At 58.0% G+C, this 27,165-nt stretch overlaps 1 protein-coding gene across 4 annotated transcripts in view; it reads right to left on the bottom strand.

Annotated features, from left to right (window-relative positions):
- Positions 1-5,082: 5,082 nt before the first annotated feature.
- Positions 5,083-27,165, bottom strand: part of PHF2 (PHD finger protein 2) — a 92,105-nt gene continuing 70,022 nt past the window's right edge. Inside the window, exons 7-22 of one of the 4 annotated variants that reach the window (XM_082637682.1) lie at positions 26,433-26,595; positions 25,392-25,479; positions 24,841-24,947; positions 23,157-23,248; positions 21,770-21,859; positions 20,848-21,207; positions 19,641-19,760; positions 19,062-19,180; positions 16,794-16,972; positions 16,577-16,647; positions 15,654-15,817; positions 11,158-11,432; positions 9,396-9,491; positions 8,753-8,862; positions 7,751-8,141; positions 5,083-7,076 (exon numbers count right to left, since the gene is read on the bottom strand). In XM_082637682.1, coding sequence (XP_082493808.1) covers positions 6,988-7,076; positions 7,751-8,141; positions 8,753-8,862; positions 9,396-9,491; positions 11,158-11,432; positions 15,654-15,817; positions 16,577-16,647; positions 16,794-16,972; positions 19,062-19,180; positions 19,641-19,760; positions 20,848-21,207; positions 21,770-21,859; positions 23,157-23,248; positions 24,841-24,947; positions 25,392-25,479; positions 26,433-26,595 — 2,514 coding nt within the window. In that variant the 3' untranslated portion in view covers positions 5,083-6,987. The remainder of the gene's footprint in view (positions 7,077-7,750; positions 8,142-8,752; positions 8,863-9,395; positions 9,492-11,157; positions 11,433-15,653; positions 15,818-16,576; positions 16,648-16,793; positions 16,973-19,061; positions 19,181-19,640; positions 19,761-20,847; positions 21,208-21,769; positions 21,860-23,156; positions 23,249-24,840; positions 24,948-25,391; positions 25,480-26,432; positions 26,596-27,165) is intronic. The other 3 variants (XM_082637684.1, XM_082637683.1, XM_082637685.1) reach the window with 3 other exon arrangements.

Genomic DNA, 27,165 nt, shown 5'->3' with positions numbered 1-27,165 from the left:
AACCCTGGCCCTGCCAACTTCTCCACCCACACTGCCCCCACTGTTCCTCACGAAGCTGGATCCTGTCCCAGGGCCTTTGCTCTACTGTTCCCTCGGTCGCAACACTCTTCCTCCATGGTCTCTGGGCTCTGCTCAAAGGTCACCTCCTCAGAGAGGCCTCCCAGTCCCAGGACCCAAGCCTGAGGTGTAGGGGCAGTGGTAAGTGATTAGCCTTGGGAAAGCTCATGGCACCCTGCCCAGCACAGTGTAGGCACTCAGGAAATGGGACCACACTGGCAGCACAATCACTACATGAAATCTACGGAATTCAGCACCAGCCTCTAATGTCGTTGATATGAATCTTATGCACCATTATCATTATTGTTATGGAGAATTGCTTTCACAGGGCTGGGAACACAGCCTGAAGTTTTATATCAGCAGCATCTTTTTCTTTTTTTTTAAATTTATTTATTTATTATTCATATTTGGTTGCATTGGGTCTCTGTTGCTGTGTGCGGGCGCTCTCTAGCTGCAGCAAGCAGGGGTCACTCTTCGTTGCGGTGCGCGGGCCTCTCATTGTGGTGGCTTCTCTTGTTGTGGAGCACGGGGTCTAGGCGGGCGGGCTGCAGCAAGCAGGGGTCACTCTTCGTTGCGGTGCGCGGGCCTCTCATTGTGGTGGCTTCTCTTGTTGTGGAGCACGGGGTCTAGGCGGGCGGGCTGCAGCAAGCAGGGGTCACTCTTCGTTGCGGTGCGCGGGCCTCTCATTGTGGTGGCTTCTCTTGTTGTGGAGCACGGGGTCTAGGCGGGCGGGCTGCAGCAAGCAGGGGTCACTCTTCGTTGCGGTGCGCGGGCCTCTCATTGTGGTGGCTTCTCTTGTTGTGGAGCACGGGGTCTAGGCGGGCGGGCTGCAGCAAGCAGGGGTCACTCTTCGTTGCGGTGCGCGGGCCTCTCATTGTGGTGGCTTCTCTTGTTGTGGAGCACGGGGTCTAGGCGGGCGGGCTGCAGCAAGCAGGGGTCACTCTTCGTTGCGGTGCGTGGGTCTCTCATTGTGGTGGCTTCTCTTGTTGTGGAGCACAGGGTCTAGGCGGGCGGGCTTCAGTAGTTGTGGCACATGGGCTCAGCAGTTGTGGCTGGTGGGTTCTAGAGTGCAGGCTCAGTAGCTGCGGCGCACGGGCTCAGTTGCTCCTCAGCATGTGGGATCTTCCCAGACCAGGGCTTGAACCTGTGTCCCCTGCATTGGTAGGTGGGCTTTTAACCAATGCGCCACCAGGGAAGCCCAGCATCTTTTTCTTTAACCCTTGGACAGTGAGCCTTCTTCTCTCTTCCTCCCACACACCATCCAGCGCTCAGTACCGTGAACAAGGAGGGCAGAGACCCCGGCAGCCATGTGTCCAACACAAGACCTGCCTCAGTGTCCTCATCTGCAAAGAGGGTTCCTGGTTCAGGGCTGTGCACAGAGGCAGGGTGGGCTGGGTCCAGAGGGGAAAGTGTGGTTGGGGGAAGGGGGGGTTGAAGGTCTCTGTGCAGCCTGGGAAAGAGGGAGACCCCTATGATGGAAGGGAGAGTCGGGCAAGGGGATGGCCCAGCCTGCTGCCCTGCCCAAACTTCCACCCCACCCCCTGTGCTCAGCCCCTGGCTCCAGCCATCCCCACCCCCTGTGCTCACCCCTCGCTCCAGCCATCCTCAAAGACGGCACCTCACCTTGTCCCCACCTCAGGGCCTTTGAACGGTAGCTGCTTTCTCTCTGCTCTGGCACAGCTCTTCCTCCTGGGCCTTGGAGAGCTGCCCTCCTGGCCGCTGTCTGCAGGATGGTGTCTCTCATAAGCTCAAGGGCTCTGTAACTATCCTACCAGCTCCACTAACTGTGAGACTCTGTACCTCAGTTTCCTCCTTGATAGGATAGAGACAGTTGTGGGACCTTCCTCAGAGGGCAGTTGTGAGGCGTGAATGCACTAATACAGGCCAGATACTTAGGTCCCGGCACACCGAGCCCTTAAACAGTTCAGGACCAAGCTGATCTGATTATTATCATCTCCTTCCCAACGCTCACAGCGTGCTGTTAACTTTCTTTCTCTTTGCCCATTGCTGTCCCTTCGGCAGTTAGCCCCAGGGTCTTGCCCACAGGACAACACACGCTAGATGAACTGCTGTTCTATTGAAGGACTGTTCGTTCGTGGCCCTCCCCTGCCGCCTGGTGGTCGCTCTCAGTATTGCCCCAAGGCACCAAGTGGGACTCTTTCCTGCAGGTTTGGGGACCGGCTCTGGGTCCGTCCAAGGCTCTGAGCACCCAGACAGGACCATGCAAAGCAGACTGGGCTGCCGGCGGGGCTAAGCTCCCCACCTGCACAGAGACGATGGGAACATGTGCCTAATGGGCACAAGGGGTAGACGGCGAGACCTGGGGGAGGGGGAGCCTTTGAGGGGAGAGGGAGCCCTAGGAGGAGGGGGATCCTAGGGGAAGGTGAGCCAGGGGGAGAGTAAACCCCTTGCCCTCAGCCTACCCTGCAGAGGCTGCTCTCCCGGAGAGTCCACTGCACCTGCTTGCTAACCTGCAGGGGCTCCCCAGGGCCTGCCACATTGCCCACTGTGTGGACACCCTCCGCCTGCTCTGAGCCAGCTCCAGCCCTACCTCCCACCATCTGACCATCCTGAGGTCTGGTCACTTGCCCTGGGGCCTTTGCTTGTGTTGCTGAAGACATTTTCATCTCATGGGCTGCTCCAGGGAAGCTTCCAGACCCCCTTCATTCACCTGGAGTGTAACACAACATGGGTGTGTCTCATCACAGCCTGTCCTACTGTACAAGTGAGCAGGTGGCAGTGTGGGTCCCAGGCAAGGCCCACGCTTCCCAAGAGGAGCAGGGGAACAGATGCCCCCTCTGAGCTTGGAGTCCTCCTTGGCAAAATCGGCCCCGATGAAGCCTCTGGAAGGTTCTCAACACCGAGCCTGGAACACAATAGGTGCTCAGGAAATGACTGTAAAATTCAGCTGAAATTTGGAAGCTGACTTAAGGGGCAATTTGTTTATTTATGCCATGTTCAGTACACAGGACACAGCCGCATGTGTGTCTCAGTCAGACAGAACTAGGCAGCCTACAGTAAAAAAACAGCTCCCAGTATCTCAGAGGCCTAACATGCAACCCTTCATGTTTCCTCTTGCAAAGTTTGTTGCTGGTCAGGTGGCTCTCCAGGACCCTGCTGCTGGCATCCTGCGGCCCCCAGGAGCTGCATCAACACGATGGTGGTGTTCCACTTAACCTGTCACCAGGAGGCTGAGAAATTATGGTGAGCAAGGGACAATCCTGGAGCACTCAAGTCTCATCCATGGAGGGCTTCAGTGTGGGCCTCAGTTTATCTACCTGTCAAATGAGGGGCTTGGTCTGTGGGGCCGGGCAGGGAGCTTGCTCAGCCCCTCCCCTCCCAGTTCACTGTCACAGGGCCGTTGGCCCTGCATGGAGATGGGGAGAAGACCCTGGAAGGGCCACAGCCAGCACCAAGCACAGAGCGACACAGGCCCCTTGCTGCCCCTGCTGCAGGCAAACACAGAAATGCATGCCTCTGGTCCATCTACAGACATTCCCGAACACAAGGGCAGCTGGGGCCACAGTGACGGCCCAGGGCACGACCAGGCCATGCTGCACCAGGATGGTGTGCGTGCAGCCCAGGATAGGACCTAGGGCCAGGGAAGAGACTCTGGGTACCTTCTGGGAGGTCCTTCCCAAGCCTAGGGCCCCAGGTCCCAGATGGCCCTCTGAAGACCCAGTCCCTACAGCCATGCTGGGGTGGAAGACCCAAGGAGCACCCAGATAGCTCAGCCTCAAGGACTCCAGCTCAGAGGCAGGGCAGCCAGAGCCAGGCCTCGGGAGGGTGGGCTGTACAGAACAGCCCAGGGCTTGGCATGGTCCCCAGTGGCTGTGGGGTGAGGGGGTGGGGACCCCTGGGGAAGCCACAGGGCAGGATCTGACTGGATCTGGGGAGGGACAGGACAGCTGCCAGGAAGGGTCAATGCCCAACCTAGGGGTTTGCAGAGGCCCCTCTTGTGGGGTCCAGCGGAGCGAATTCAGGCTGTGGAGCTGCCTTGGCTGAACACAGCATACCAGGGCCCAGCAATGTCTGAGATGCCTGACAGCTGGGGCGTGGGCCTAGGGTCTCCTCTGTGGCAGTCCCCTTTGGCCAGTTGGTCATTCTTTCTCCCTAATCCTCGATCTTCACTGTGCCCTGCACTGTTCATCTGTGTATGTGTGTGTGGAGGGGGAGGGGTCTGCTTTTGTTCATTTGTTGTGAATAACATCAGCTTTTTTTTTTTTTTTTGGCTGCATTGGGTTTTCGTTGCTGTGTGTGGGCTTTCTCTAGTTGTGGCGAGTGGGGTCTACTCTTCATTGCGGTTCGTGGGTTTCTCATTGGGTGGTTTCTCTTGTTGCGGAGCACAGGCTCTAGGCGTTCGGGCTTCGGTAGTTGCAGCGCATGGGCTCTAGAGCACGCAGGCTTCAGTAGCTGTGGCATGCAGGCTCAGTAGTTGTGGCTCGGGGGCTCTAGAGCGCAGACTCAGTAGTTGTGGCGCACCGGCTTAGTTGCTCCGTGGCATGTGGGATCTTCCCGGACCAGGGATCGAACCCATGTCCCCTGCATTGGCAGGTGGATTCTTAACCACTGCGCCATCAGGGAAGTACCTAACGTCAGCTTTAGACTGAAATCCTGCACATGTTCTCGGGTGCCTCTCACGGGACTCAACTAAACTGCACACCTGTGAACACTAAGAAGGTACTAGAGGCTCCTGAGGATGCTAGGAGCTGCGGCTGGTACTGTCCGGGTCTCAAAGGCTGCCCACTCTGACCAAGGGTCTCTTCTGCCTGCTCCTGCAGGCTGGCTCAGGGTGCTGCAGCTTTGGGGTGCAGGGCAGTACGTATGCCCTGTGGGCAATCCAAAGGCTTTCCAAGGGGAAAGTTGGCAGCCGGGGCTGGGCCTGGGTAGGGGGCCTGGCCCGACTGCCCACCCTCACACCCAGCCCACTCACTGGCCCACTCCTCTCCCCAACGTCGAGGGTCCCCACCGTCCTCACCACCAGAGTGGATGACAGTGAACAAGGCAGAAATGACACAGACATGGTTCTGTACAAAACCTGAAATATTTTTACTCTTTTAAAACTTTGATCTAAGTTACCTTAGACCTCATGGACTCGATACAAGAGTAATATGAATTGGGAAATAAAACACTTTAATAGCCACAATAAACTTTGTTAGAAATGTACATGTTGCCAAAATAATAATAATAAAATTAAAAAAATAAAAGAGAGAGAGAGGAAGAGAGAGAACAGCTTGATGGCCAGGTTAGATTATATAAATGTTCAACAAGGAGAGGAAAGGAAACCTTCAAAACGCCGGGTCGGAAGAGTCAGGGCCCCGTGAGGCTCACCCCGCCCAGCCTCTTGGGTCCCGGGGCTGCATCCCCCAAACAGGATGAGCAAGGGTGGCAAGGCCCACGCAAAGCTGCCTCTCCTCATGGACAGAACACCCAGGGATGGGCATATAAACAAAGCTCATAAGAAATGTACAAATATAAAAAGCTACAAACATTAATAAATTACAGCATCACAAAACACAGAAACACTTCACAAGGTGCTAGTAAAATAACTGTACCCCCACCCCCTTCATCAACAAGAAGGAAAGAAAGAGCTGGTATTCAAGTTGAAGATTCCTCTTCAAATGTGTCTGAAATAGATCTTTTGTGTACTGTTTGCTTCTGTAAAGACAGATATAAGGCTGCAAAGACATCACTTGTTTTTCAGGCAATACCTTAGTTCCTAAAAGAAAAAATAATAATAATAACCATAATAATACAAAGAAAGAAGGAAAAGGAAAAGCATCGGAAACCCAACTGTTCATCATACTCGGCAAAAAACTCGTATAAATGTTAATGAAGGACTCTATAGAAAGAAATTCCTAAAGATACTTTTACTCTTATAAAAAAGAAGTTATTTAAAAAGCTATTTACACGCTACATTCTATGAAAAATATGCTTCAGGAAATACATCTAAAATTAAAATACAGGATTGCCTGAGAAACAAATCCAGCCCCTCCGTGTCGATGGGCAGACATGTGGTCCAGGAGCCACCCATGCACTCGACACCAAACGTTAACAGGTGACAAGACAGAAGTGCCTGGCCCCCAAGTCCTCGGGCCACCCGGCCACCATCTGCCCCACCAGGCATATGGCGGGGTGCCTTGGCTGGGAAGTGCTTCTCGGAGTATAGATGGTCAGGCTGGACGGGGCCCACCCATGTGGCTTAGCCTGGGCCCCCTGGGCCCCACGCTGTGTCTGGGCCTGAACCTTTCCCTGGGGACCCCATGATGGCTTCCCCCCCAACACTGACACACTGACCCTGCTGATGGCCCCAGCCAGCCCTGAGAAATGCCCCAGGCATTCAGGGTGCAACACCCACCATCTGGCCCACCACCCACCAGCCGGGGAGCACGGAGGCTCCTCTCCTGGCTGGGCCCAACAGTCTCTGGACTTGTCTGAGAATCACTTGGGAAGAGAAGGGGGGCACATACACACCCCGATCTCTCCTCCTCTTCCTCTCTAGTGTTCTTTGCCTTTTTTAAAGCCTCTGGAGGCTACCAGCCTGTGGCCAGCTCAGACTCTGGGCCTGGTGAGCATCGGCTCACTCCTCCTTCCTTGAAGGACTCATGCTCCCAGCAGAGCTGCAAAGACCCTGCAATCACACCCATGCTCGGGGATGCCTGGAGGCTGTCCTGAAACTGGAATGGTCCTCAAACTGGCAGGGCCACGTTTCGGGAACTGGTCACTCTAAGCAACTTGAGAAAGGACGTCTGTCCATATTGGCGAGCTCCGCCCGCTGAAGCAACAGATGCTCATGTGAGGGGGATGGTTGCCGGGAAGAGGTCAGGCCCTCCCTGGGGTGAGGCAGCAAGGCCACCCTCCTGGGGGCTGATGTTTTAGCAGGGCTCCAAGGGTCCTGAGCGGAGCAGAAGGATCCTGGCTTTCCAAACTTTAAAGGAGCAGTTTTCCATTCCGATGAATTTTCAAAATTTTCCCAAGCCTCTGTTTGGCAGTGGCCATGCCCTTTTTTGTACGCTTTCCTGGGGGAGGCAGAGACACAAAAGAGAAAGATGAGTGACAGGAGCAGCATGTGGGATGGGGGTCTGTAACCCTCCTGAGCCCCCACCCTGTCTGTAAAATGGGCCTGCAATTCCCAGGTCCAGGGAGTTCTGCATCCTTCCAAAACCACCAACTGTCAACAAAGCGCCCCACTCAGAGGCTATGTCGACAAGGGGCTGGGCCGTGGTGAGTAGGGTAGGGACAGGCCAGGGATGGCATTAGGGCCACCTAGAGCCACACTCCCCATGTCCATGGCCAGCTGGGCCTCACGCCCATGGTGCAGGGGGTCTGGGGGTGACAGTGGGGATGGCACGAGACCCGGCCAGCTGTCCCACCCCTAATTCACACAGAGGAGCCTGGGTCACCTTAGGCTCCTCCCAGTGAATCCTCGGCAAACCACCAACCACACTCTGACTTCAAGCCAGGCCCCAAAGCCGAGGCCCTGGGAGTCTGAAGGGCCAGACCTAACTCCAAGGTAACCAGAACCCCCCTGGTGAGTAACCAGAGCTCTTGGTCTTGAAAGGGACCATCTGTTTCACATACTGACTGAGTGCGTGGCTATACACACTCATGGCTACGGGGACAAAGGAGACCTGTGGTCATCCACAGGGACAGTCTGCAAGTCTAGGTGACTCAGGGTCGGCGGGCAAGGTACCTTTGGCAGCGGTGTTGTTGGGGGATGACGAGGAGGGCCTCCTCGTGGTGAGGAAGACCCCAGGGGCCATGGGCTGAGAGGCACGGCCGGCTTGGGCCCCAGCAAAGGTGCCGGCTGCTGTGTACTCGTGGTCAACCAGGCTGCTGCTGTGGGACTCTGGTGGGGGCTCAGGTGAGCTGCCCTCCTGTGAGGCCTGGCTGCTGGCCGTGCTGGTAGAGGCCGGGGTGGTGGAGGCCGGGGTGGTGGAGGCCGAGGTGGTGGAGGCCGAGGTGGTGGAGGCCGAGGTGGTGGAGGCCGAGGTGGTGCCAGCAGAGGCAGAGGCGGAAGGGGAGGTGGTGTTGGGAGCCAGCTTCCTTTTGGTGTTCTTTTTCTTTTTGCTTTTCTGCTCCTCCTTTGAACAAAACATGCAGGTGTGTCACACCCCACAGGGCTGGCCAGGCTTTGGACACTGGGAAGCAGCCTGCAGCCTGGGAGCAGCCTGGTCTGCTGTGCACAAGGCTTCTCCCATGGAGCTGAGCGAGCCAGAGCTGCAGGAGCAGAAAGGGCTGGACCACGCCCGAGCCCCACCTCCAGCCACCACGAGCCCTGCAGAGCAGTACTGGGGCCTGTGGAGAGACCACCAGACCCCCCCACCTCTGTGAGGTGGGCCGTCCTGGAAACGGGGACGTGCGGGATGTGGCACCAGCACTCAGCTGTAGTGGACAGACTCAATCTGAGTTTACCTATTGGTGGGCACGTAGTATGGGCCCCCTCCCCCGTCACCCTAACCCCCTCCATTCCCCACCACCCCACTCTGAGCTGCCACGAGACTCTCCTGCCACCAGTTCCCAGCTTCTCTGCTTCCCACTAGCAGGGACTTGGGAGCCTGGAGGAACCGGGGTCAGCAATACTCAAACGTGCCCAAGGCTGTGACAGCCCCAGACTGGGTGGTCTTTGTACATGAGGGTGGGGGGAGCAGAGGCATCTGGGGAGCCTGAGCCCAGGAGGGGGCCCCCTCCTCACCTGCTGGGACAGTTTGGCTGCAGCAGCTGCCAGCCCGGTCTCAATGGAGGCCACTCTGGTCCCCTCGCGCACGGGCCTGTCCTGCCTTGGCACCGACGGGCCGACCCTCGCTGCGGGAGAGAAGGTCAGCCTGCCTCGAGCAGCCACCCACGGCCTGTGCGCCCTCCTGGGATCCCCCGGCCCTGCCCCAGTCTGTCCCCAAACCCCAGGGACAAGTCACAACTCGGGGAGTGTCAGCATGGGCCCCAACCTGGTGTGGGGCTGGTTTCCCTACACCAGCAAGACAGGAGAGGTCAGGAGGGAAGTCACGTGCTAGGTGAACCAGACCCCACCCCGCTGGCTGCCATGATGGGGGGCCAGGTGCAAACGTGACCCTCCCAGGGCTGTTCATTGAGAAGGAACTAGGGAGAGGGCCACCTCGAGACAGGGACACCGCACTGCCCTACTGGCAGGAGCTGGGATGCCTTCGGGTGAGCTTGCAAAAGCATCTGGGCTGAGGTCCCGGGAGAAGGAAGTGGAACCCCAATCAGGCTCCTGCAGGCAAGTGACACCCCGTCTGGGCCCCGCACAGAGCTAGTGGGTGTGGAACATGGCTGCTGGCCTCCAGTGTGGATGGAGCGCCCCTTCCAGCCCCCAGCACTACCTGTCGGGCTGTAGGGAGCATCATCCGAGCCTTTCCTCTTCTTGGACCGGGACTTGAAAACAGGACTGTCCTCATCCGACTCCAGGGAGGGGTAAACTAGAGGGGCAAAGGGGAGAAGGGCTGGGCTGCTGGTGTGGCCATAGGAGGGTGGCTGCTGCAGGCTACTGGCAGAGCTTATGACCAGCATCCCCCAGGCTGTCCCCAGGCTGCAGAGTACCCGCCCTCCTGGTGTGGCTGCCACACGCATAGGCACAGGTGGCCTCTGAAACTGTCAAGCCCAGGCCCCCTTGAGGTCCAGAGAGGGCCAGACAAGGGGCTCCATCCAGCCCCCATGGCCACCTGACGAGCTGTTCCTACCCCAGCCCGGCCACCGCACCCACTTGAATGCCCAATTCTCAAAACGTCTCCTCTGCTGCTATCCGAAGAAAACATCTGATGTCCACGGAGCTGGGTGGCTCTGAAGGACCCCAGGCTCACCTCAGCCAAGTCTCTGAAGGAGGGAGACCCACACAGCAGCCCTGGGTGACTCACTGGGTGCCTCCTTCCATTACAGGTTCAACCTCCAAGGCTTGTGACACCCAAACCCAGAAAATGGTGCCCAGAAAATGGAGTTCACTCCGCTGTTGATCTGTCAGACCACGGCAGGCCCCTCAGTGAGGCCTGAAAGTGTCCACCAGATAGGGCAGGTCCAGCCTCACCACGGGAGGGCTCTCCAGGGACAGGGTCTCCAGGACAAATACACTACCCTCAGACCGTCAGGACTGAACTGAAAACAGACCCTGCACCACGGGGGCCAGCACGGCCCTGGCCCTGAGGAGCACAGCGCACCCTGCGGGGGCTGGGACATCTATGGGCAATGGGCTGAGGCATGGAGGCAGGTCCTCGCTCCAAGTCCCCTCCCAGGCGGCCAACAGCAGCTCCTTCAGAGCCCACTGGAACCCAAAGCGCCAGGCCTGGAAGGAGGGGCTGTAGTGGGAGGCGAGGGGCCATGCCCCTGGGCAGAGGCCACAGCTATGGTGCAGCCACCAACTCACTGCCCACCTCAGACTCAGGCCACAAAGCCACTCTGGGCCTCGGTTTCTCTGTCTACACAGACATAGGATGGACACGGTCTCAACGTGTCTGAAATGGTATAGCCACGTGGAGAACAGTCGGGCAGGTTCTCAGAAGGTGAAACAGGCAGTGACCCAGGTATACACCACAGGAGCACCACAGACACAGGCCATATAAAACTCCCTGCACACCAACATTCACAGTACCACTGTTCACTACTGCCAAAAGGTGAAAACCATCCACGTGCCTGTGGATGGATAAAGGGATAAACAAACGTGGTGTGTCCACGCCATGGAGTATTATTCAGCCATCAAAAGGAACAAAGAGCTGACATGTGCTACACATCATGGATGAAGCCTGAAGAGTATGCTAATGAAAGAAGCCAGGCACCAAAGACCAAGCACTGTGCAGTTCTGTTCACGTGACACATCCTGATTAGGAATATCTACGAGGCAGCATAAATCAGTGGTTGCCAGGGGCCAGAGGTACTGACTCCTAACAGGTACAGGGCAGGGTTTCCTTTCTGGATGAGGAAACGTTCTCAAATTGGGTGTGATGATGGTGGCATGCACATGCCTCTAAATACACTAAGCACCACCGAGTTACACGCTTTTAAAGGGTGACTTTTAAGGTCTGTGAATCATATCCATAAGAGGGCCTGGCTCCCAACCCCCAGGTTTAGCACCCCTCCCCGCACCGCGGCGCTCACCGTAGTCCGAGTCCTTGAAGCAGGCGTCCAGGTGGTCCTGCTCCTCCTCGTAATCATCCAGGTCCACACTGTTCTTGGCCGCCCTCTTCAGCAGCCGCTTGCCTGCGCTCTTACCACCAGCCCCATTCTTCCGGGTGCCGTGGGCCGCCAGCAAGCTGCCCTTGGCCTGGCCAGCACCCCATGTGGTCTGCAGGCAGGAGTCGGAGGCCTGCAGGTTGGCCATGGACAGCATTCCCTGAATGGCTTCCTGTGTGCTGGGGGAGGCGGGGGGCTGGCTGGAGGCACAGAGAGACAGGCACTCAGCCCGTGGCCCACACATCCTCCCACTCAGCAGCCAGCAGAGGGTGTGGGGTGGAGGACAGTGGTAGCTGATAACTCCCCCATGGAAAGAGCCAGCTATCCCCTTCCCCTACCTTCTGTTCCCACCGCCCAACACCAAAGGAGGGCTGGAGGCCTTGGGACAGAGAGGGGCGTAAAGAGAGAAGAGAGGGAGGAGGATGGGGAGGGAGGGGATGAAGAGAGGCAGAGGAACAGAAGGTGGTAGACAAGGGTGCCGTTACTCCTGATCTCTCCTAGCATGAAGGCAATAAGCAGCTTCCCCCAAGGCCCCAGGCCACCCCCTCCCTCCCTCCCTCTTCCACTCCAGCTGGTTTTGTGCACACCTCCACCCACCGTGGACTCCTGTGCTCAGCCCCAGCCCCAAGCGCTCCCTCCCCCATGTCTTCAAGTGCATCCTCCCATCAGGTACCTGAGATGGGGCAGCACAGCCCTCTCCCTCCCATGGCACTCGATCTCCCCAGGTGACCCACACCATCTTTTCATGGCTGTGCCTGCACCAGCACCCTTGCCCATCACCCCAGGCTTTTGTCCACCTGGGTCAGGATGGCCCACCCCGGCCTCTGGGGAGCCTGGCCATACCTCTCATTGCTCCCTGGGACCCTAGGAAGCAGGACCTGGAGTGGGGCACTGCTTAGCCCTTCTCCCTGGTCACAGACCCAAGAGGCCCAGGAGCCCCAGCAGCGGGCCCGCCCTGTGTGTCTGACATCCAGGCCCCCTCCTGCCTGCCCCACGTGCCCCCAGGGGATGGACCCACCTGCAGGGCTGCCAGACCCAGAAGCAGCACCCAAAAGTGCCAGTCCACATGGGCCCCTGGTGGTTCTGCATGGTCCCTGCTCCCTCCTCCACTTCCGAGAAGTATTGGAAGCATGTTTAGTAAGACATTAGAACAAGAAGGAGTCCCTGCTCAGAAATAAGGTCCCCAAGATGGAGGCTGGAGGGTGCAGGGAGATGGAGCTGGCCCCAGGAAGCACAGACACAGAGGGTGGTCCCCTGTGGTCCTGGGGGCCCACTGAGGCAAGCTTGGACAAAAGCCATCCTGTGAGGGGTACTGCTGGGCTCCAGGCCAGGGACTCTGCCCCAAGCCAGGAGGAAGCGACGGGCAGGCGCCTCTCTGGGCAGCCCTCCACGAATACCACTTCCCCAAGCCCTGCCCGAGACACACTGGACCGCGGTGTTTTGGGGTTTTGCTGGAAGCAAATGGATTACGGCTCCAAAGCCAGAGACAATGGGGAAAATCAAGTATGGTCAGACCACCATGGAGAGTCGGGAGCCTTCCACCAGACTCTCCACCTGCCCCAGCATCCCCCCGACCCCCACTGTCCCACGCCATGACGGCAAAGGGCTACCCAGACCCAGCCAAGAGCACGTGGCGTTTGGTAGCGGTAATGTCATTTGGTAGCGGTAGCATCATCGCTGATGCTTTCTGAGCAGGGACAGGCCCCCGACCCAGCACTAGAGCCAGCAAGAGCTGATAGCTGGCCCCCCATCCTCTGCCAGGCTCTCCAGTGCTCTACGAATGAGACCCTTCCAGGCTCACCCGGAAGGTCTCAGGCACCCTCACCCAGCCTCATGGCCCAGACAAACACCTGGCTTCCTGCAGGGATGGGAGGGTGGGGGCCGGGACACTCACCATGAGGGTCCTCCGGGAGCCAACATGGAAGCCAGCCGCCTGCCTGTGCCATCTGGACCTCATGGTCCCAGCCCAGCTCGGCTGAAACCTGAGAGGGAGGGGCCTTGGAGCCCAGGGCTGCAGGCTGTCCACGTGGGCCGGCGAATCAAGGAGCAAAGTCTAACTAGTCTAATGGAAAATAATACCTTAATCTTCCAATTATCATACCAAAATCCTCTCTTTCCCTCACCCCCAGGCAAACCATCCACAAGAAATTAACATATTTTCCTCCATTTTCTTCAGCTGGCTTTTTCCAAACAGCAAATACTTAAAACAGAGCAAATGGACCATCAAACACTGACCTACACTCCAAATGGGAGACCTGGGAAAGGAACTGCCTGCGGTAGCTGAGGGTACCCAGCCCCAGCAGGCACACGTGCATGTGTGCAGGCGTGTGTGAGCACATACGTGTGTGCCTACAGAGCAGTTCACAGCACATCCTCAAACTGGCTGCCCTCCTCCCGGCAGGCTGTGTCCAGGTTCAGTCAGGACCCAAGCTGCAGCACCTGTGTCCCAGCTCCATGCAGAGTCCTGGCACCAGCCCCATCTGCCCTCATCCCAGGGGTGCCTCTCCCTGGAACTCATGGGGGACCCAGGGTGTGTAGGGCACTTCTCCAGGGTCTGAGCGTCAACCGGTCACCGAGGTGCCAGCTAGCCATAGCCTTCCCAGAAGAAAGGCACCTCCAAAGAGGTGAGGGGCCAGCCCGGGCACCAGCACCTTCCAGGAAAAGGGGGTTCACAGCCAGGCTTCTCCTCCTGGCAAAGGGCCTCAGGTCAGGGTCCCTCCCACCACTGCAAAGGCCACAGGGCGTCTCTGCAGTGAGGGGCTTAGGTCTGCTCATCTACAGAAACCACTTAATGCTGAACAGGAAATCTGCACCCCACAGCTCTGTAGAAGCCTCCAGCCACACACTCCACTCCCATGAGGAAGGCGCCTATGGCTGTCTGTGAGCATAACACTGCACAAGTAATGGTAATTTATGAAAGAAAATACAACCATTTGATTTAGCAAGAACGCTTTTCAATCAAGCCCTAATCCGCCTCCCTCCTGGAGTCCCACCGTCTAAGACGGGGCTGACATGCTGCTTCCACGGGCTCGTGTAGCCCCTGGACCTCGATTCTAGAAACACAGACTGAGAGGCAGAGGGGGATGGGTGGAGCACAGATCTGGAGAACCAAGCGAACCCTGAGCAGGTCACGTGAGCCCTGACTTCCTCAAGCCAAGTCCCTCCTGGCTGGATGTCACCGCCCAGCATGGTTAACATTCCAGGACCCCCACGCTTGGGTTCCATTATCAGCAGATGGAGGTTCTGGCCCTGCCTCTGCCACTTCCTGGCTGTGCGGCCTTGAGCAAGTCACCTAAGCTCTCTGAGCCTCAGTTTCCCCATCAGTGCAGCAGGACTCTCCCGCTGGCTCAAGGACTAGGAGGGGAGCCACCCCCAACCATGGTGGCTGAGGTCCCCAGAATGGGGAGGCTACAGGGGGCGCGGGCCCTGATCCCTTGGTTGTCTGTCTGTGGTACTTGTAGAAATTCCATGTGAAAAAAAAAAAATGGCCATGATGCATAAAAACAAAAGTTAATTGGGATCAAAAGAGAATTTAACTGGGACCACCATGAGAAAAACAAGCCCAGTGGCCTTCCACCAATGCAAAACCCAAAGAGGATTAATCCATTTCTCTCAAATCAAAGGACTGCAATTGGGCAGGCCTAGGTAGGGAAGACCGCCTGAGCTGAGCAGACACATGTCCTGGCCTGCCCGACCGCCCAGAATCTCAGGGCTTCCAGGAAAGAACAGCATATACACCAGCAGCGAGTGGTCTCCTGAGGCCGCACATCTGGATGCACACAGGTCTCAAGGACAGCGTGGCTTGGTTCCCACACACCCCCCAGCTGGTGTGGGAATCTGGGACCCCTGGCTGATCCAGCCCCTCCTCAGGGAGTGGGCTCTCACGTCCCCGAGCTCTGAAGCCATCACCTCCCTTGCCGCAGATAAGGGCTCTGCAGGGAACCCAACTTGGGGTCCCAGAGAGGCCCATTAAATGCCCTTGACCCCAACACTGGGCACACACTGTGGAATTTTTCTTATGTTATTTTTATGGCATGCAGGAAGTGATGAGACAGAGACAGTCGGGCGTCCTGGCCTGGAACAACCCTGACACCCCCCAGGTGACCAGCCTGGCCCTGCTTCCCCACAGGCACCTAGAGGTATGGTGGCCCCACAGACTCCTCCCTCCATGGCCCCAACGTGGAACTACTTCTCAGCTGCCTCCCCATCTAGCATCTAGAAGCATCCATCCTCAGAGCACCGTGCCCTCACTCAGGAGCTCTGCACAGCCAGCCCCCTCTCACCTCTCTGGCCACCTGGCACCACCTCTGCCAGGCAGGGGTCCTGCTCTGGCCTCTGGGACGTGGGCTGACGGAGCCCTGTTTGGCCCACCTCTGTGGAAGCACCCACTTCCCCAAGTTCCCCGTGGGCACCGGGCCTACCTGTTGGGGTTGTACTCGAGCGCGCCCACCTCCTCGCTGGCCTGCAGCAGGTCCAAGATGCCCGCAGCCGAACCCCCGCCATCCTTCTTCACTTTGGCATTGCGGGCGGGCTTAGTGTCCGTGTCTATGTGCAGCGAACCCTCATCAGAGGAGTCATCACTCTGCTGTGGGGATAGAGTAGCCGGTCGGAAAAGGACTTGGGGGTGGGGGTAGGGACTACTGTTTCCCTTCAGTGAGAAAAAGAGGTTTTTAAAGAGCCTGTCCTTGTAATGAGCACCATGGGGCTGGCTGACCAGACACACAGAGCAGGGCACAGGTGCCAGAGCTTTGCGCTGGGATCTTGGAGCCCCGCCTGCACCATTTCCCCAGGTGAACCTTGGTTCACAGGACCTTACATGAGACCGCAATATTGAACATAAATACAAGAGGAGTTGGCGTAGTTGGACTGGGAACAGGCAGTGTGCCTGCACCTGAGGGACACCGGTTAATAGCCCCTGGCAAATGGCTCTGCAGGGACATCTTGGGCTCTGACCCCAACAGGGAACCTGGCTTCCTTGGAGATGGCCACCACACCCTGGGTTGGACATGCATGGCCCTGGAGGACATCTAACTTAACCCCCACACGTTTAGTGCAAGACCCAACCCCCAGCAGGCCTGGCCTGCTACTCCCTGTACCCCAGTCCTCCGGCGTCAAGGAGATGCATTATCTTCACGGTGGATCTGACTACGTAGCGCAGCTCCCAAGGCCCCACCACTCACAGAGACCTGCAGACCTTCCACAAGTCCCACATCTGCTTTTGTCCCTTTGTGCAGGGTCCTGGGGCTCAGAGCTCCACATCTGGAGCCCAGCCAGCCTCCCCAGGAGAACGTCCCCCTCTGCACTCCACCCAGGAAGCTCAGTCACCCAGAAGGCACTCGCTTACCTTGTAGAGAGCCGAGTCCAGCTTTGGCTTCGTAATGGGCGTGGGCAGCGGCTCCTTCTTGTCCAGTAAGACTGAAAGCAGAGCATATGGGAGTCAGAGGCAGTTTGGGAGGAGCAGAGGGGGACCCCAGTCCAGCCACACCCGATGCCCACTCCACACGCCTGAGACGGCCTTTATGGGGCTGGGCCTGCCCCCTCCCCATGTCCCCCCAACTCACAGGACAAGTCCCTCTTCGGAGCATTTTTCTTCCTCCTAATAGGAAATTCGTCAATCTTGAGCTCCCCGTCATCCGACACGTACTCATACTCATCCCGCACTGGCTGGGGCTTGTCCTCCTTGAAGTTCTGCAAGGCTCCAAACACCCCTGGGCCTGGCTGTGGCTTGAGGGCCTTGGAGCTGGGGCGGCAGAAGTAGGCCAGTCAGTGGACATCCGCACAGCCTGGCTAGTGCCCCCAGCACCACCCCCACAGGCCTTGGAGGACCGACAGCCAGGCTGGAGCCTTCCCAACCCCACAGCCTCCCCTCCAATGTCGTGACCCCAGTGAAGACGGCGCACAACCCACAGGGTATATGCCTGGCCCTTTCTCGGGCTATTTAAGGTTGTGCCCCTCACGGCCCCCTCACCCTAGCCAACGGATGAGCACGCCTTCTTTCAGGCTGCCCTGGGGCCTGATACAAGCCCAGTGTCAGATGGAGCCAGTGTCAGATGGAGCCAGTGCCAACTGGCCTGGGTTTTCTACATAGCTATTCTAGAAAAATAATTTCAGGGCCGAGGTGTAGACACAATAGTCTAAAAAGTATCACACAGGGCTTCCCTGGTGGCACGGTGGTTGAGAGTCTGCCTGCCGATGCAGGGGATGCGGGTTCGTGCCCCGGTCCGGGAAGATCCCACATGCCAAGGAGTGGCTGGGCCCGTGAGCCATGGCCGCTGAGCCTGCGCGTCCGGAGCCTGTGCTCCGCAACGGGAGAGGCCACAACAGTGAGAGGCCCGCGTACAGCAAAATAAAAAAAAAAAAAAAAAGTATCACAACTCATCTCTCTCCTTGGGCAAGACAGGGCTACTGCAAACAAGGAGAGTCCAACGCTCCAGCCGCTGTCTCCCTGTTGGCTGAGGGCACAAGTGCACACTCAGCAGTGGGGACAGCAGGCAGGGCACAGGCACCTGCAACTCTCAACAGGTACAGCTCGGATTCCCAACAATGGAAATGCAGAGGATGGCTGGCAGTGAGCCCTGCTGGGTGTAGTCATGAGCTACATAACACAACACACACATGTACACACACTACCCATGTACATACACACAGGTGTGACATAGTTATAGAACCATGTCTGCCTTTCTCCCTTCCATTTCTAAACTCTGTAGCACGGTCAGTCAGTCATAGAGTTAATGCTGTGCAAAAGCTCCCCGGTAACCTAGCAGCTGAGCTTCAGATAAATCAAGGACGTGCTCAGGGCCATGAAGTCAGGGCAACCGGGCCCCTGCAGATCAGACCCAACCCACCTGCTCACCAAGCAGCCTTGGCACATTGCCGTGAGCTCTTGGGAATAACGGGCCCACTTGTGCCAGGCTTTTCAAGAGCACAAGATGCTGACCAGCTCTGTTCCCCCACCACCTAAAAATGGCCTTCTCCTCCCATCTTGCAGATGAGAGAACTCAGGCCTACAGCAGAAAAGTGGCCCCATTCCCGCTGGGATGTGTCTGCTTCCTGATTGCTGGGCACCCACCCTGGACTTTGGATTCAGCATACAAATGGGTGTGGGACCGAAGCCACCGAGGGGCTTCTTGGTGGGCACAGGGTGTCTGGCCCACCAAGCTCCCATCTGGCCAGCCCACCACACTGGTCAGCAGATGGAGACCCCTTGTACAGTCCAGAACCCGGACACACCAGCTCACACACACATATACCCTCCCAGGCTAGGTGCCCCCATCTCTCAGCTCAGTGCCATCTCCTCCAGGAAGCCCTCCCACCAACTCCCTTGGACACACAAGGACTCCACAGCACCCCAGGCCCCACAAATCCTTCTTCCATGGCCCCAATCACGGCCATAATTTTAGATGGGTTTGAGAGTGTTGGATTCATACCAGCCCCTCCCCACTGGCCTCTAGACTCCAAGGCCAAGATCCTGACCCCCACCATGTCCTCTGTGCCAGCCCAGGACAGCCACTCGGCTAATATCTGCCCAATCACACTCTCCTACTCCTTGCTGGCGCACACCACTGCCCCCTCCCCACCTACCCGAGCTTTTTGGCTTACGAGGCAGGAAAGGAGTCTGCCTGGAGGCCCTCCTGAGGGGTGTACCGAGCAACAGTAGCCAGCTCAGAAGGGGGGCTCACCGCGGAGCCCTCCAGGAGGGTGTATGTGTGTGTCATGTGTGCACAAGCAGGGGATGTGTGTGTGTGATGTGGGGGGGGCGGTGTTCAGGGTGTGTGTGTGGCATGTGGCACATGTGCAACCAACCCCTCCTGGCACGAGCATTCACGTACCCTAGCAGCTTCTTGTTGGAGAAGGAAAATGAGAACTTGTTGTCCTTGTTCCCCGACAGAGGAGACTTCTCCAACTTCTGCTCTTCCTCCATCTTCAGTAGGGAGTCGGGTTTGCTGTTCTGAAAAGCAAACCCAGGACCATCCCTGAGCCCCACACAGGCGCCCAGTGGGCAGAGGCAGCTGGACTGGGCAGCCTCCTCCCTCTGACATGTCACCTGGGGACCCACTGCAGCCCCAGGCCCACAGGACCTGCCCTCGGATGCTGCCCAGCTCCAGGGAGTGTGAGCTTGAACCAGGGCAGGCTACAAAGGGCAACGCCATCCATGCTCTCAGGCCGAGATGTGCCCACGCCAACCCCTCAGAAGATAGCTCCACGGAAGCCACGTGCACACCCAGACCCTCAAAGACCTTCACGGCACTGCCCACCTGCGGACAGGCAGACACACACCTGACGTACCCTACAGGCACACACACACACCACCAAGCCCACACTTGCCCCATACACCACCTTCTTTCACTAACATAGCCCTCCCTGAGGGTAGATTCACTCACCAGCATACCTGTACACACACATCTCACCTTGTACTTCCACTTGGCCTCTGACTTGCTCTTCGTCTGCTCTCGGATTTCTAACCTCTCCACGTCGTTCTGCGTGCTGATAACCTCCTTGTTGGGCACACTCAGGACATTCTTTGTGGCCTAGAAAATACTAGCCATTATCTGGTAGCGGACATGGGTGGGCAGCAGGGCTCCATCAGGCTACAGTACAAAGTGAGAACCACACAGCACAGAGTCCCTGCCTCCTGCTGGCCTACATGCATCAGCTAATCCGTCAATCAATCTACCCAACCACCCATCCAACTAACCATCCATCCATCCACCCACCCATCCATTTATCCACCATCTACCTATCTACCCACCCATCCACCCACCACCCATCTATCTACCCATCCATCCACCCAACCATCCATCCACTCACCCATCCACCCACCACCCATCTATCTACCCATCCATCCACCCACCCATCCACTCATCCATCCACTCATCCATTCACCAACCATCCATCTGTCCACCAATCCATCCATCAAACCATTCACCCACACATTCATTCATCTACTCTTACTCCTCCCTCCCTTCCTTCCTTCCTCTCTCCTTCCTTCCTTCCATCCATTCATTCATTCATACATTCATCTACCCTCTTTGCCTTGAGGAAGGGAAAACCGACGTGCCCCACTTAAGCCCTGCAACACTAGCTCCGGTGGCCACCAAACCCCTGGGAAGTGAGCAATGACCTCCCACTAGCAGGAAATCACTCAATGTGGCCTGGTCTCAGGGACTCATGGTACCCAAAGCCCACACCTAAGACCCTCTGCTCACACTGGTGGGTCCTCAGGGCCAGGCCTGCCTCTCTCACTGCCACAGGGGCTCAGGCCCACAAGGACACCTGCCCCCATCACCGGCTCCATCCCTGCCTCCCCACTGCCCTCCACTGGTGCCTCACCCACCTTCAGGTCTCAGCCAATGTCTGGGCCCCAGGGAAGACTCAGCCGGCTTGTCCCCCCAGATGACCCTCAGTGGTGCCACCCTGACCCAGCAGAGACTCTGCTGCCTTCATCGTGAGGGTCTCTCCCCAGCTGCCCACTACACCAAGCTTGTTGGGGCAGAGCCCAGCTGCCCTGGGTCTCTAGCACAAGGACATGGCAGCCCCAGCACCATCCCACAGGCCTGGTCCTCGGAGGTGTCTGCAGGCCTGCTGACTATAGGTGGGGAGGGTGAGGCCACCCACCTTGCCCTTCTTAGGAGGCTCAATCTTGGTCAGTGCCTCCTTGGTGTGGGCCTCCAGCAGGTCCAGGTTGGGGATGGTGGGTGAAGCTGAGCCCCTGCACTTCTTCCCTTTCTTCTTGCCCCCGTCCTTGAGCTTCAGTGATTTGGGAGACTTGGGGGGCTTTGGGGGCTTGGGAACTTTGGACGGTTTGGGCATCTTCACGGTTTTGGGAGTCTTTTTTTTGGACACTTTCTCCAGGAAGGACCGAGGAGGGCTGGCCTCAATGGGGGATGGGGGCTCCTCCTTTTCTCGGTCCCCAAAACAGACCTCGTCCGAGGAGACGGCCGCAGTTACTTCAGGTCGGGAGGCCTTGGAGGCATTCTAGGAAAAGGACAGGGAGAGGTGACCAACCACACCCTGCCAGGAGGGTCTCACAGCCCCAGGCTGTGGGAGACACTCGAGCAGAAAAGCAGCATCTGTCTGCATCATCAGTGACATGCTCACATTCATCCTACACCATCTGGGTGACAGGCTCACATCCATCTACACCATCTGGGTGACACATTCACATCTGTCCCACAACATCCGTGAGGCAGGGTGCCAGCCATCTACATCACCAGCCATTTGACCCCTTTACCTCCTTGGTGGGGACTAGACAGGCTCACACAAGCAAGGTCTCAAGGGGCTGAAGTCCTCCCTGCAGAGTCCTTCCCCACCCCCACAGGGAGCTGGAGGGAGACCCACACTAATTCCAGGGCTCCCACCAGAAGACTGCAAGTCTACCACTGGGACCTAGGAGGCCAGAGCCATCAGGCAGGTGACCCTGCCCCAGAGGGCTAAAGGAGGGGCTGCCTCACACATGGCCATCTCTGGAGGGATACCCAGGGAAGACAGGCAGAGGCCTCCCTCAACCAGGGTCAGGGGCCCCCAGGGTCAGCCCTACCTCACTGAGCCGGATCTCTTTGGCGAGGTCTTTGATGAGCTGTGATGGTTTGAAGTGCTCTGGTAGCTCATCCTCATGCTCCGCCAAAGCCTGCAGGACAGCCATGCACAGGGTCAGCGAGTCAGCCGCGGAGTCTGAGCACTGATGGCCCACCCACCCTCCACCCACAGGGACCCCAGGCAGGCTCGGCTTCTGTGGTTCCTGACTCATGCCCTCTGTCCCTCAAGGCTGTCCCCGCCATCTACCCACCCAGGACCTCCGGCCCCACTGCCGTCCCAACAGGCACAAGGGCAGGCGCTGCCCAAGGTGTGGATTGGCTGCATGGGGTCCTAAGGGAGTTAGCTCACTCTGGCCAGACACTGCCCCAACGAGGAGGCTCTGCCATGACTCCACTCTACAGGTGGACAAACAAGTCCCAGAGAGGAGGGGGTGCCTGAGGCCACCACCAGCTGTGACGTGAATGTGGGCCATCCCTTCTTCCTGGGCACGAGGCCACTCCACCTGGCCACACAGCTGATGTGAGGTAGGAGGGACACCCTGCATTACTCCAGGCCTTGAGGCAAGAGAAGATGTGGCTGAAAGAGGGCTCCAGGAGGGTACCTGCTGCCCCACCTCCTGGACTCCCCACCCCCACAAGGCCTCCTGCGGGCCTGATGGGACCTGCTCAGACTATGCTGGCACCCCTGACTGGGAGAGAGTCCCTTGGCAGTGGACAGGGAGTCCCAAGGCTGACCAGGCCTCTCCCCTCCCTCTGTACCAGCAATCCAGGCAAGATGCCAAAGGAAGTTGGAAGCTGCTTCTCTGGAGCCTCCATTAGGAGAAGTAGCTGCTGCATGGATGCTAGTGAGGGTACTAACGCCTTACAGTGGGGGCATGAGGTGGGGCCCAGACATGATGCTTCAAGGGAGCCATGAGGGGCAAAGGGCAGTGCTACTGTGGTGGTGGTGGTGGTGGGGTGACGGAGGGGCATGGGGCAAAGGGACTGTCCTAGTCACAGAGCAAAGCCAGCTTCTGAGTTGATGCCTGGGACAGCCAGTAGGACAAAGAGGGCATCTCCACTCTCCTCTTCAGAGCCCTGAACATCCAGCCAGTCACTGACTCGAGCCCTCCCCACTCCGTCCTTTCGGGTTCGCGCAGCGCTGTCTCCACCACCTGATTTCCTCCCACGGAATCTCCCTGCTGCCCAGCCCTCACCCCTCAGGCCAGGTCCCTAGATGGAGGGCTCGGTCCTGCATCTGCCCCCACCAACAGGTGTCTGGCCTGGCCAGGTGGCACCCACCTGCTTTTCACATGCTAGTTCCCAACAAAGGAAGGACACGCCCTGGGAGTGGCTCCTTGCCTGCCACCCTCCCTTCTGCCCTGGATCACGCCTAGTACACATCCCTACCTGCTTTTTCGTCCATGATCTGAAAGCACCATTGAGAATTTTAGCTCCTTGGACTAAATGAGGGGGCAGCTGCTTCCCAGACTTGTGAGAACCTGCGGGAAGATAGACGGCTTTGCTCAGGAGGGTGCCCACTCTCACCTGCCGCCTGCAGGGGACTTAAAGCCCCAGTGGTGGGGGACGCTCAGGGCCAGACCTTTCAGAGGCCTCTGCCCACCGCCACCTGCCCAACTGCCAATGGCTCCTCTTGGAACCTTGGGGACGCCCACCTGCGAGGGGCGGGATTGGCCTTCCCATTGTCTACACACCAGGCCCCTCATGCAGGTGGCCCGGCTCCTCCCTCCACTTGGTCCCCAGCCTGCATCAGTGAGGGGCCACAGTCAGCCCCAAACCAAGCATCCCTAGATGCTTTCTGATTCCCACCCTCACACTGCCCCCTGCATAGCTGAAGGATGCCGGGCAGTGGGTCCAGTTCCCGCTGGGGTGGCTCAGGGCAAGTACCACCACAAACACATCCCTGGGAGCCGGAGCCAGCCCCAAACAAAAGGGACAGAGAATTCCCCCTTCAGGCAGAGAGCTCAGCACGTAGGCAGAGCAGCCCCGAGCTCTGACACCACCAGGTGACCATTTGTCTGGCCTGTGGCAAATCCCTGGGTCCTCTCAGCTCTGGGGCTGCTGAGCTGCCAGCCCCTTCACAGAGGAAGGCCTGAGGCAGAGAGGTAGGAGCAGCTCAGAGAGGCCCAGCTAGTCAGCGGTCACCCTGGCCAGGCTGTCCCAACGTCCCCAGGGTGTGACTCCACCCACACTACCCCCACTCCATCTCCCTGGCAAGAGGCCCCTAGGGCAGGGCACTCGCCCTGCCAGGGTGGAGCACAGGGCTTGAATTTAGACAGCGATGGAAGAATTTCACTGAAACTCGACCAGCCCAGGTTAAGAGCCATTTTCAGCTTTCTCATCTCAAATTAGAGCCAAAGTGCAAAGGAGTCCAGATACGGTGGTCTCCACTCATAGCTCTTATCGGAACACAAAACAGCGGCTTCCCGGAAGGGTGGGTGCTGCTGACAAAGGAAGCTCTCCATGAAAGCAAATGCTCCTCCGGGGTCCTTCACCCAGCTTCAGAAAGTCTGGAGACCTGAGCAGGGGTTGGCCAAATGCTGATCCCAAAGGCATGGCCTGGCAGGGCCGGGGAGGGAGGGCCATGCCCACAGAGGGCATGGACCCAGTGGAGCCCACCCCTTCCCACAGGCCTTCCACGGGGGACTCTGGCATGCACACCCACCCCCAGTACAGCAGGGATGCTGCAGGGGTCCCTCAGCTGGTAGCTAGGCAGGCCCCCAGGCCTGTCAATGTCCCAACTGAGCCCTGTCGGTAACCACACAAGGCCACAGGAACGGAGCAGAACACACACCAGGTCTGGGGACACACGGCCGGTGCTCTTTTTGCAACACCAGACGACCCTGCAGGCAGGAGTCCAGTCCAGCCCCACAGCACACAGACAGGGAAAGCGAGGCCCGTGAGCTAAGGGGACTTGCTCAGGGCCCATGGAGGCATCGCTCAGCCTGGTCCCCAGGGCCCAGCCGCCCTGCTGCATGACGGCAGAACTGTTACCACTCCCTGGCGTCCCTGAGCTCCGCACGCAAACGAACTGTCCAGAGCCGCAGGCTGAGACGCCGACCGGGGGACGTACTTTTGAACGCCTCCAGCAGGTGCTTCCCCATGTACCAGCAGGCAGTTTCGAAGTTGGGAAACTGAGTCAGGCTGCCCAGTTTCAACCTTCTTTCCACTTCGTATGCTCTGAAAGTCATAGCAAAGAACTATTCAGTGCATTAAGCCCTGAGCAGGCAATGATAAAGGAAGGTGAACCCACACTACGAGCAGAGGCCACACCTAGGCCATGACCGCTCAGGCCTCCCTTCTGGGCCCTACGTGGCGAGGTGGACCAGAGGACCAGATCATGATGAGCGCTTTGCGTTAAGGGAAAGCCCCATGGGCTGCGGCTTCTAGAGCTCTGGGTCAGTGCCCAAGGAGAAGGCAGCTCGGCCTTTCAGCTCACCCCAAACCCACTATGGTCCCGAGGCTGTCCAGCGACCACGCACCTCAGGGGCCCTGGTAAGATCATGGCCCCCCTCCTCCTTCCTCCCCACCACACAGAGGCCCAGCCAGGACTCAGGAGAGGTATCATCACACCGACGGTGGGGACCCCGCCCAGCGGATCCTGGGAGTCAGGTGTGGCCCTACCTCATCTGCATCTCCACGCTCAGGCTGTGGAGGAAATGTCCCGCGAAGGCCAGGCAGTCCACAGGTGTAAGTGTGGCATAAATCCAGCCTGGGGAGACAGGGATGGGGCTCTCTCTTCACAGTGTTCTCATGCCAGGCTCTTGGCAGCTACCGGGCCTGACTCCTGCCAGTCCTTCCTCTGTGCCCCCATCCACCCGGGCCCCCTGGAAGGTGCTCTGGCCCTGGCTTCCGTGTAATGAGTGGGTGGGCCCTCCCAGAAGGACAGACTGTGTCCGAGCTCACAGTCTATTCTATCCAGCCCTGTAGGGTATAGACAGGGAAATGGAGGCCCAGGAGCCAAGGGGACTTGCTCAGACCCACCCCAGGTTCGGGCTGCCTGGCATCCCTGATCTCCACATACAGGGGTGGAAAGAGACAGGCAGAGTGGCCACACCTCCCAGGAGAGCTGGGTTTGTCCCTACAGACTTTGGGAAATAACTGTGATTAGAGGAAACAGGGGTCGGGGCTAGATCAGGAGGCGCTCAGAGGCACATAAGTCAGTGGAAATGTGAGGGCCTCCATATACGACAATTAGAAAATCTGAACACTGACTGGCTATTTGGTGATACTAAGGAACTGTTCACTGTTCATTTTTAAAGTGTGATGACAGTATTGTAATTATGTTATCTTTAAAAGGAAACCTTACAGATACGGTGAAATATTTATGGGTGAAGCAACATGACATCTGTAAAGGGCATTTATCTGCTCATGTCATGCTTCCTCCTTCTGCATATGTTTGAGATGCTGAGATCAGCAAACACCATCTCTGACAGTGTGGCTGCGCTCTCTGGGCTGGGCTCTGGGGGCCCCATGCAATCCCACGTGCCTGGCCTCTGTGAGCACAGCCAGGCTGGAAGCTGCAGGGGCTCATGGCCCCGAGGTGGCCCCAGAGGTGACCACAGAGCAGGACTGACGCCAAGGCAAGGTAGGGAACAGCCAGGGCATGACCTCCTCTGGCAGACGTCAGAGGTGGGAGACACAACATGGGGACAGGGCACTCACCCGAGGGGATGAAGAGCGTCTGGCCCTGCTTGAGGGTGCACCTGTAGCATTTGTCCACCTGGTCAGCAAAGAACATCTCACTGTGGTTTGAGGCCGACTGCCAGCGCTCATACAGGGAGATGTTGGCCGAAGCTGGCTTGATGAGATAGAAGATCTTCTCCCCCTGCCAACAAGAGGCCATTGGTGGAGCCTGTCATATGCTGGGGATGCTGGGGGTGGGCAGTGCCCATCATGTCCTGGGGATGCTGAGAGGGGACGGGGCCCACCACGTCCCGGGGATGGGTCCTAGCTTCAACAGCATCCTGCCCAGGCCCATCAATCCTCCCCTGAAACACTGGGACCACATGTGCTTTGCAATTCAGACGTCTGCGTGTTAGGAAGACTCTAGGCACTGGCGCCTCCGGCATGTTCAGGGCAACCTCTACCACTCCACACACCATATCTCTGCAGCACTATGGATACCTATCTGCCAAGGGGAACAACGTTGTGACCTGCTGTCTGACGAGTTACAAGAAAGCTCTGCTCTTGAGAGTGGCTTGGCTCCCAGCTGGAGACGGAAGGACGGCCCTGCTGCCAGCACCAGCACCAGTCCAGCCCTGCGCTTGGACTAGGGAGATGTAGAGGTCCTCACTCACGAGGCAGACGGGCTGAGGGTGGGGATGCACGGGGGGCGGGGGCAGGACTTGCTCAGGGCCTCGAAGGGATAGGATCAGAAGCTGAGCTGCCTACCCTA

The sequence above is a fragment of the Mesoplodon mirus genome (assembly GCF_964341445.2).
Source record: "Mesoplodon mirus genome assembly, chromosome: 1".
NCBI lineage: Eukaryota > Metazoa > Chordata > Mammalia > Artiodactyla > Ziphiidae > Mesoplodon > Mesoplodon mirus.
This window is presented reverse-complemented; position numbering and strand designations above follow the sequence as displayed.